This window comes from Achroia grisella, unplaced genomic scaffold (assembly GCF_030625045.1).
Source record: "Achroia grisella isolate CSIRO2021 unplaced genomic scaffold, CSIRO_AGI_Agris_v1 utg540, whole genome shotgun sequence".
Classification (NCBI taxonomy): Eukaryota; Metazoa; Arthropoda; class Insecta; order Lepidoptera; family Pyralidae; genus Achroia; species Achroia grisella.
This window is the reverse complement of record NW_026712925.1, coordinates 1,463,378-1,474,644: the sequence shown is the minus strand read 5'-3', so window position 1 is coordinate 1,474,644 and position 11,267 is coordinate 1,463,378. Positions and strand designations below refer to the sequence as shown.

At 30.5% G+C, this 11,267-nt stretch overlaps 2 protein-coding genes across 2 annotated transcripts in view; one reads left to right on the top strand and one right to left on the bottom strand.

The window, feature by feature from the left end:
- Positions 1 to 11,267, top strand: part of LOC131847684 (RNA helicase aquarius) — a 78,425-nt gene that overhangs the window by 2,439 nt on the left and 64,719 nt on the right. The window contains exons 3-6 of the mRNA XM_059197313.1: positions 433 to 589; positions 904 to 1,114; positions 1,820 to 2,012; positions 2,636 to 2,789. Coding sequence (XP_059053296.1) covers positions 433 to 589; positions 904 to 1,114; positions 1,820 to 2,012; positions 2,636 to 2,789 — 715 coding nt within the window. The remainder of the gene's footprint in view (positions 1 to 432; positions 590 to 903; positions 1,115 to 1,819; positions 2,013 to 2,635; positions 2,790 to 11,267) is intronic.
- On the bottom strand, positions 6,249 to 11,092 carry LOC131847686 (probable G-protein coupled receptor Mth-like 5). Its single transcript, XM_059197315.1, has 8 exons — positions 10,658 to 11,092; positions 10,076 to 10,211; positions 9,338 to 9,518; positions 8,730 to 9,027; positions 8,264 to 8,342; positions 7,853 to 8,055; positions 7,222 to 7,357; positions 6,249 to 6,882 (listed from the first exon to the last, which is right to left on the bottom strand). The coding sequence occupies exons 1-8, from the start codon at positions 10,833 to 10,835 to the stop codon at positions 6,624 to 6,626; spliced, it is 1,470 nt and encodes a 489-aa protein (XP_059053298.1). The 5' UTR covers positions 10,836 to 11,092; the 3' UTR covers positions 6,249 to 6,623.

Here is an 11,267-nt window from a genome sequence, read left to right as displayed (position 1 = left end):
CTAATATTTATAATGAAAATAATATACTCAAATTCTATAATCATCACTTGATACTGAATTATAAATTCATTGACATTATAATATTAAAGAGGAAATAAAATGTTTTATTAAATAACTACAAGTAAATTTATTTTACTATATATATAAAATATTAATTTACTTTTAAATAGGTAAGAAAATAAATAAAACTGTAAAATATTATTTTAAAATTTATTCATAATAATAGTCAACAAAATAGTTTCTGAATATGAGTTATTGAGAATATGAAAGGCACGAGTCCAGAGTTTATATTATTCACACGAGTATTTCAACCAATTTACACAAAAGCTTAACAAATTTTAACAATATTTTATTTTCGATTCTGAAACTATTATAATATATTTGATTTTAAATACATAAAATTAATTACATACCCAATTATCATTCTTACAGTTTCTCAGTACGTCGTATTATGATGCTGGAGTTCTCTCAGTACTTAGAGAGTTACTTATGGCCGTACTATGAGGCTGGACAAGCGTCGCACGCGCATATGATGTCCATCATTGTCATGATCAACGAGAAGTTCAGAGAACGAGTGCCAGCATGGCAGGTTGGTGTTTGTTTTTTCAAGAAAATAATGATGTAACTTTTGTATGTGAAATTTTAAAATAAATAAATATTAACTCTTACGTCATTAGAGTAAGGTTTGATTCACACTATGATGGATGGCTTATCCTAATGTTATGTTGCTTGTAAGAACTGATTTGCAATTTACTGAGACTGATTTAGCTTCTTTACCAAATTTGTATAAAGTAAATTATTTGTTTAAATGATTACTAACAAATTATTATTATTAGTCCACATTACTAACAATACTCTTCTCCACTAAGACGATAAAAATACGACAGTTTTTGTACATTTCAGGCGTTCCTAAAAAAACCAGATCACTTCCCAGCATTTTTCGAGCAAGTACTCCGTGCGAGTGTCGCCGACGACCACACGAGTCGCAACATGCGCGAGCAGACCGCGCTCCTACTATTTCTGAACCATTGCTTCGGGAGCATGGAAGTGCAGCTGTGCAGAGACCAGGTCAAGCGACTTGTTTCGCTAAGCATGTGGATCAGTTTACAGGAAGGTGGGTAATTTATTTATAATGTTAATAGTAAACATTATTACAACAAAGAATCCAGAGTTTTACACATAGAAACAAGTTGATGCGTGATCACCTTTGTTGACATACTTAAAGGTGAGGTAAGGTAGTTAAATTACAGGATACAATGGCATGACTTTTTAGTTTTCCGCAATGCCTGAAAGGATGTGAATTCTTGGTACTGTTCATGTATGTACGCGACGGCTACTTGCCATAAGGTAGGACATAAGCTTGTTTGCCATTCCAATTATATATACAGAACTTAAAATACTAATGACCTCCGCTCGGGTTGCAGACCGACGTAGACAAACGAACATGACAATAACTTAATGGGTTTTGTATATTTCAATATACAAGTAGTATACAGTCTATGGTATTTTTTAAAAATATCTCAATTTGGTGGAGTGGTTCTGGAGTTTACTTACAAAATCAACTCTATAATAATAATATATTTAATTCAGATTATTAACCATAGTTTTAGTTACAGTATCTTAAATCTAATATTAGTAGGAGCAAATACAGCATCTTTATAGTATTCATACAAATTATAAAATGAAATAACATTTGAAATATTGTATTAGGTATGAACATACAAAGCAGAAATGTACAACCATATCCTTAACAAATAATCATCTGAGATACATATTTGAATAACCGAAATCCTTACTAAAATTGTAAACTTTGTTTTAGGGCGACGAAATCAAGAGTTTAAGTCAGTGCCAAAATGGCGAAAATATTGGAAAGCTATTCAGAAGAAGGATAAGCCAGAATTGTTGGAGAAGCTGAATTGGGAGCGCCGCTATCTGCAACAACTTATGATAAAATTCATGAGAATTCTAGAGAATATTCCCGAAAACGAAGATGTAGACCCTAATGTTATCAGGTAATACAAACTTTTTATTATCCATTAATTACGTCATAGGAATTTTGTGATTTTTATCTCAGTCATATTTATGACACTACCCCAGGAATATGACGTCAAGAAATTTAAGACCCTTTCACTCCTACGCCTCTAAATGACCATTAACTTTAAATTTAATTTAAATAGTATTATTTAATGGATAATATTAGAACTTTATGTGTCCGGATGGATAATATTAGAACAATATGAGCCTGAGGCTGACCTCATGCTAACCAGAGTTAATTCATTTCATCAGATTCATCAGAAATAAATCACAATGATTTCCAGAGAAAACCAAATGGGGGTCAACCTGACGTAGTAAATTTCAATAGACAGTCCCATTAATAACAATCCCTTCCTCAGTTTTTTTATAACTGTCAAACTTATACTGAAAGTAACACGTATTGAATATGTCAATACTCACATTTCACTGGGTATTTTTAAAAACAGTGTAGTAGCACGATGCTCTTATAACAAATACTATATTTCTTTTAACAGATACTCTTTTGGTGTTAGCCTAATTCGAACTCTTGATCTTCGAATGTATCAGATGATAAATCATTAAGCCACGATGATCTTATTTCAAATACTCTTTCTTTCAACAGATACTGCGAGCGGTTTTTAGAACTGATGATCGACTTGGAGGCTCTGTTGCCCACACGTCGTTTCTTCAACACCGTCATGGACGACTGTCATTTAGTAGTGCGCTGTCAATTGGCAGCTTTATCTAGAAGACCCGAGGGACAGCTGTTCATGCAGGTGAGTGCTTTAATAGTATAATATGGTCTGGGCAAATTAAGGAGTGTTCTTGCAGTAGTTTTTTGTCCATGAAAACACTATATTAATATTAATATATACATCTTCTTACTAATATAATAAACGCGAGTTTGTGAATATGGATGCACGTTTGATACTCTTTCACGCAAAAACTACGAATGGATTTTCATGAAATTTAACATCAATATAGCTTATAACTCAGAATAACATATAGGCTATAATTTTTAAATATGTTATCTAAATTGGGCGAAATATAACGTAACAATGAGTAAGTGTGATGCAGGTGAAGTTGCGCGGCTAGTAATGAATAAATTATGAAAAATAGTATAGTGTTAACAAAACTATATTTTATTATATTATATATTCCTAAATCTTAATAAAATATCTGAAGACTATTTGTCTGTGCAGATCTACGGTAGGTAATAGACTATAGTGCTTTAGTATTTTCATCATCCGCAAACTCTTATTTTTATCGAATAACAAACGCACTATTGCAATATTTATGGTTTCATTTGTGGCCTCTAATTTTATCCACTGTTCATTATGAGATTATTGGGATACTTGAGAATGGATTCTACCTGTGGAGATTAGTATATTTAAGTTATAGCTGCAGATTGAATTATTTTTATTTTTTGACATTAATCTAATGGCATATGGTGTGAATTTACCTAAACAAAAACCTCAGTATGTATTATAATTGCGTACAATCTCATTAGAAATGTGTAAAAGAGGAAGTTTTTGTATGATCTTTTCGGTTAATAATACATTTTTAAAGTTATGGTAACACTTATGACAAGTATTAGTTATATACTGAATGAATAATGATATCTAAATTTTGATGATCATAGTAAGTCAACGACATTCAATAGTTGTGTAATAATTATGAGGAAGGGCAGTAGCATAAGCTAAACTATCAGTACATAATGAAGACGATATTAATGTACTGATAGTTTAGCTTTGTGCTAGACTTTACGAGATTCCGGGAATTATTATTAAGAGAGTGGTGATGTATTGGTCTCTAAATAAATGATACATCATTATTCACCCAAATGTTTTATTTTAATAAACGTCAGAATAAAAATAAGTCATACAAAACAATAAATGCTTCACTACTTGAAATGCTAGGTTATATTTATGTGTGAATAAAAAGTATATATTTTGTAAATAGTAAAACTAGAGTACAGTTTAGAGAGCGCATATACATGATAATTTTCTAAATTATAATCACTACCATTATGTAACAGGACGGATTTATTTTGTGGTTTAAAAGGAGCAATTAAAAATTATCTCTTTAAAATTCATAAGCAATAAATCAATGCAAACTAAATCTTATTGTTTTACTTACATAAAATATGACAGATAAATTTATAAAAGAAAATAATAAAATCATAGCTGAGCAAAGATACCATGCAGTCATTCACAACATACATATATAAACTAAATACTTTTTGTTTTACATTCTGTTAATTTTTATTGGACAGTAAAAGTCACATAAAACGTTGGTACATTTTTTTAAACTTATTCTTTAAAATGCAGCCGTGTTTTATTCTTAACTAATAAGAATTAATATTAAACAGAATGGTAGTCAGTATTTTCTAAAATCTTGTCCAATTATTACTTAAATATAATGTATATTATATCAGTATATCCTATAGTGATATGTTAGGATATATTATCGGTAAAATATATCAATCAAGTCTGTATATTTAAATTCTACAATTGTAACAGAGATTCTTTCAGAATTTTGATCTGATACATGCATTATGAAATAATTTATATCTATACATATAATAAAAATGTAACATAACATACATGAAATATATATGACTTTACCGATAACATATTTATGACTTATTTGTGCTAACAAGTGCATGTTATCATCTAATAGTTGTGGACATATTTTTTTGTCATATTATGCCAATTTCATTGGAAATTATCAATAGAGCTACGATAAAATTAATTGAATAGACAAGATCAAAATTAAGTATCTTTATGAGCATTCAGATTAGTTATGGCAATTTAAAATAATATATAATTTAACTGCCGTTACATCTTAACTTAGCGAATTTTATTACCCTTATAAACATTTAATTAATTTTGTACATAAATAAGGAAATAATCCCTGTACAGCTATTTACTATTTGATTTCTATAGCTATTCCTTCGAGACACTTGTAAAAGGCACAAGATTTGTATAAGACACTGCTTTCAATCATTATCCTAAATAACTTAAACAGATCGTCAATTAATGATTTCGAATATATTTGGTGCATGAGATTCAATATTAGTCTCAAAAAAATGTAATATACAGTAAAACAAAGCTATCAACGCGTAAAAAATTGGAGTCATCTTAAAGCTAGCTATATACATAAAAAAATTTATGTATTATATGATTTGGTAAAATTAATTTCTATTTTAGTTACATATTTAATTTTTATAATTACAAATAGCTAAAATACAAATTAGCACATCAATACAAATGTTGACAAAGTGCATTATAAATCTCAATTCCTGCATCATGCTTGCAACTATTAGGTTGTTCGGAAAGTAATTTCGTTTTTTCCTAACTTAGGATTTAATTGTATTTTTTGCACTCAACTTCACACTTAAGCCGTATAATATTTATATGCTTTGAGAGCTCATATAGCAAGGCTTGTGTGTGAAAAATATCAATTAATTCTACGCAGTAGTTTTTGGTTGGTGCCCTTTTAAATATGGAGAGGATAAGCAGCATTTTCGGCATATCTTACTGTTTTACTACAGAAAGGGCAAAAATGCTGTTCAAGCCAGAAAGAAATTGACCGATGTGTGTGGAGAAGGTGTGTTAACAGTACGCCAGTGCCAGAACTGGTTCGCTAAATTTCGATCCGGCATTTGATATCCAAGATGCACCACCCTCGGGAAGGCCGGTTGAAGCTGATAAAGGTATTGGTTGATTCGAACCGGCGAATAACACAACACGTGACATCGGATTCAGGTTAAATTTATCAAATTTAACAATTTATGACCACTTGTAAATATTATACGGCATAATTGTGAAGTTGAGTGCAAAGAATACAATTAAATCCTAAGTTAGGAAAAAACGAAATAAATTACTTTCCGAACAACCTAATAGTTTTTGTAACAGCGATTATTATATATTTCACTGAAAATCAAAGCCACCGCTTTCAATATCAAGTTTTCAAATTACGTTTTTTACACAATACAATTAGAACACTAGTTTGATTGACTAGGTTTTTTACAGATGTTTTGTTTACACACCAGGCCACGTGTTGAGCGGAGCGCGTTTATTGTTAAAAAGTCGACTTTGACGGTTGGGAATTTTTTTGTGATAAACGATAGACTTGTAGGTCGACTTTCGATGAAATTTTGGTCTCGATCGTCAAGTTGTTTTGGAGGAGTATAGTTACAAAGAGTACAAATCTGATCTTTGGATTGAATGAAGAATTAATGAAAGCGTTCATTTGAAAAATTTGATAAACAATCATTACAGCACCTTCCAGATCATAAACCCAATTATTAAAATAAGCAATTATGGGCAAGATAGTGTTAAAATATTATTGTAAATCAGTATAAAATATTTTTATTGTAAATTCAATATACTGTTATTTATTAATTTCGTTTCTAGTATCTTCATATGCTTTCGTAAAAAAGACATCAAAATGCCTAAATAATTAGATCATTAATAAAATTCAAAAGGTTTTTTTCACTCATATGCCATCACAACCCTATATTACTACGGCCATTAAAATGGATGACCCATAAAAGCTGCGCTAATGCCCATAATCCACTACTAATACCTATTCAGACTTTTAAGTTAGTAATTTCCACCGTTCATGTGTGTCATCTCATCGCCCCATTCACCAGTTGGTACTGGTTCCGCGTAACAACAACTCTTTCTTAAAAGAAACGTGACGTGTGACTGTTTCACAACACATACATAGAATATGAGGATTGCTTGAAGTATATTCACAACGATGTGAGCGTATACTAGTCCGTCGAAATTGAGCCAAGACAGCAGGAGGAATAACCAAGCTGTGGTCATTATTAGAAACAGTTGCAGGAACAGGTTAAAACTGAAATGTAAATAATAAATGGTTTATTATAATTGTACATATTTGATAAAAAGGAATAAACGTAAATACATTTACTTTGATAAAATTATTTATGAGATATTTCGATGGTATTACAAACGTCATGGTCGATTATTTTTACACACAGTTAAAAAGTTACTCATACCGAGATGCAGCTTAGTAAACTGAGGATACCATTTCTGATAATAAGAGATTTTGAGATTTAATATAACCTCCATTGAATACAAATCATATTTATTTTGCAATGAAATCCAAAACAACAATGGAATATGATATGTAAATATATGCTCTATTATAAATGCACACAAAAGTGTTACTCACCATCCTTTGAGTTTATGATGTATCCGTCCATATATATTGATTCTCTTTATAACCTTCAGAGTTGTTACATAGAAAAATATATTGAAAATAATTGTGAATGCGACTGGAGTGAAAAAGATCGCAATACCAAGCCATCCTGAAACATAAAGTTATTAGCATATAAGTTACTAGCTACTCGCCCCGGCTTCACACGGGAGTACATGTTATATATATAAACCTTCCTCTTGAATCCCTCTCTATTAAAAAAAACCGCTTCAAAATCCGTTGCGTAGTTTTAAAGATTCAAGCATACATAGGGACAGTCAGACAACTTTATTTTATACTATGAAATAATGATGAAAATTATTAATTAAGTATTGTATTAATGACTTGTGATTAATACGTTGAATTGATGTAGAAATATTTTTTTTTAAGTAAAACATCCATGTTATTTATGATAATGTAATTTTTAAATTAGTTAAATATTTTTTTAGTCAAAATAAAGATTAGCTCGAGACCAGAGCAACAAGTATATATATAAGAATAAGAGAGGATACATTATTTTATTTCGTTGGCATCATAGACTTAATACTTAATCCGTGGAAATGCGTTGGCATTTTCGAGGATTAAGATGTCATGCCTAAATACATACCAATAGTTTCTTGTTCAATATCATCAACAAGTATTGATGATGAGAACTGTGTGCGTGTTTTCCTATTTGGATTAGTGCTGGTATCCAAAAGAAAATGGGCACAGATAGCCATTGCTGCCATGATCGTGACACTCGACCAGACCACACTAGAGTAATAACAATATTTGCGCACATCCGTTACTCTTAGGAAGACATTTCTCGACCTGAAAGAACAAATTATTTTGTTGTATATTTTTTATGATTTTCGAGAAACTGTGACATGAATATAGATTGTATCAGGATGGACATATGATATCTTGAAAAAAGTTTAAAAGGGTGTGAATTTGAGGAAGAAACATTTGTGCAAAGTTATAGGTAAAAGATAGTATAATTTATGTTAACAAGTTTTAGATTTCTAAATTAAACACTTACTTAAAGGTCTTCCAAATATAAAATCCAAAACTGTTCAACCAAAAGAATGCACCCAATAGGCTGATATATAAAATTATATCTGAAAAAAAAAAAATGTAACATAAATACACTTAAATTAACATTAACTAACAGTACAGTTGATTATACTAGTGGAAAAATATGCCTATATTGATTCTATAGTTCGATGACTCTGAACCAAAAGGTCTTACTGTGTAACTATGAGAAGTTATAAAACCTGATATATATAAGATTACCTGACTTAACTGTAGACAGGGTCTACACCGTAAGACCCTGTCTTGGATATTTGTGGTATTATTCAAGCATGTGATATTAATTATATTGTTAAGTTTATTTAGTAATACAAAATCATTACTATACATACTACTACTACTGTATTTCAGTGGTCCTATACAAATTTGTATTACTATTAGTATAGTTCATATATAAAATTTAAAAAACAACTTACCAGTTATCATAAAACTCACATGGTTACTCAGTTCTGTGAATATTCTTACAAGATCAGCTGCTTGACTGACTATCAAACAAACATTTATTGTAGTTATAATATTTCCTGCTAAATCCCTCAGTGTGGGTAAAACAAAGTATATTATCGCCACTAGGAGGAATAATATCATAGCAATTGCATGGAATAGTGGATTGAGTATTTTCTTCATCAAAAAGTTTGTGTCTTTCCAATTGATCTTTACTTCTGGTACACACACCATAGCATATTTCCCTGTCTTGTTTGTATTTGCCATTAAAAACTGAAAAGTAATCATTAAGATTCTAAAGTCTTAATACCTTAATAATAAGTAAACAGTTTCAGAAAAAGAATTAATGACATTAGGGACATGAAATTCCATCATTATCATAATCTAATAACCCATAGCAGAAAAGGCAGACAATTTGTTATGAACTTTGTAAGAACAGGTACCAGGATGTGTAATAATGTCAGTATAAATGTGTACATTATCAATTTTGAATTTCTATTGCTTCATCTTCAGGTTTGTATCTAAGGTACTATATTTTTAGATATTTTTTTTATATTTGTCTTAGGTAACTATTGATACTTACTTTCTCCATGCAATATTTGTTTTGAACATGAATAAATGATGTAGGTTCCTTTTCCTCAGGTATGACAATGGAATCATGTATACCAAATGTATTAGCCATTAATGGATCCTCATTGACGCTGTCAGAGCTATGTTCATGATGGATTAGATGTTGTAAACGACCATCTGATAGAAGATTAAGCCTAGAAAATAGCAAAAAATATATAAATTTACTTAATTATAATAAATTATCATTCCCAACACATTATCCTTTAGGTATAGACAAAGTTTCAAATTCGCCTAAATGGGTAATTCAGTTTTCACTGTCAAGATTTACCAATGCATGTAATGCATGCATGGTTTTTATGGTTGGCATGGTTACTGGACATGTGATATTGCTGTTGCCAGAATCTATAGGCTTGTAATTACCACATACAATTAACTTAATGTATCACAGGCAAAAATTTTTTTGCTAAGATACCCGGAAAAACACTATATTTTGTCACATACATGACTGATATGGCCCTATATTAAAACTTATTTTCCGACATGCCATGTCAGTCTTATATGTCTGACGCATCCAAACAAGATACAACAAGTATTAACCTATTGTTTAGAATACAGTGCCGTCTACCTAATCGCGTACACATCAGACATATGTCTGACATGGCTCATGTAAAACTTCTTAGCATCAGATACATATGACTGATATGGCGATTAACATGTTAATAGTGTCAATAAACTGGTAACTATTACTTACTCATCCTCTGAGTTTCCCAATTGAAATATTGCTCTCATTTGTGTCGTGGTACAATCTGGCACACCATATACAATGCGGACATATTTCACATCCACATCTTTGCCTTCCTCCGTTTTAAACTGTGGTTCCCACAATGCTGCAATGTAACAGTTTACAAAAATACAAATGTTTGCTAAATGCTTTATAAATGTTCTTTACAATTTATACTAGAGTTTAGTATGTCATTGTCTTTCAATGATACACAGTTAACTTACTTTTACATAGTTCACATGTATATTTCTGTGACATTACAATAGAGATTTATTATTAATATTTCACAATGAAGAGAATTCAACAACACACAACTGCTGTGTAATTAAGCTTTTTGTATTGCATTTAAGTCTACTTTAACTATAAAATAGTTTAGTAATATATAAATAATAAATTGTTAGATTATTAAAACAAAATTGTGAATAAGTTTTTAATTATTGAATTAAATAGTGAGAACAGACAGTTCTACTTATATTATACACAGGTCTACTCAGAGTATACTATGCTTTAATGTTGTTAGGCTTTGACATACTATTACACAGTCCCACTTACTTTGGTTGACCAATTCAGCTAATCTGCATATGGAATCGACCATGATTTCATTTTTCTCACAACACTTATTTAAAATCACTGCATTGGCTTCTTCTGATATTTCGTTAAGATCCTGTTCGCCTACATCAGCATGCAATACTGATGTTGTTAATACAAAGTAAACAATCCAGAGATTCATTGTTTAACCTATTATATACTGCTAAGTTGTATTATCACAAACAATACTGAATATTTACCGCCGGTGCAACTAACGTTAAGGCACGCATATTTAGTAAAGCTACGAATACGAACACGGTTGTTTACACGTGATTATAACGCGTAACGCTTAACATTTAACCTTATAAACCTCTTATTCTACGTATAACTTATTCAATAAACTAAATTTGAATTGAAATTAGACAATAATGAATGAATCAGTAATAGATTACTAATGACTTACTGATACTGACTGATTGACTGACGGTGAGAGATGAGACTCACCAACGATTGACACAATGTTGCCAGATGTCAGTCTCAAGTTTCGGCAAATTTTGTCCAAAATCCCCCTAAAAATTAGGAATTAAAAAAAATACAATTTATATTTATTTATTGCAGGATATATAAATATAAA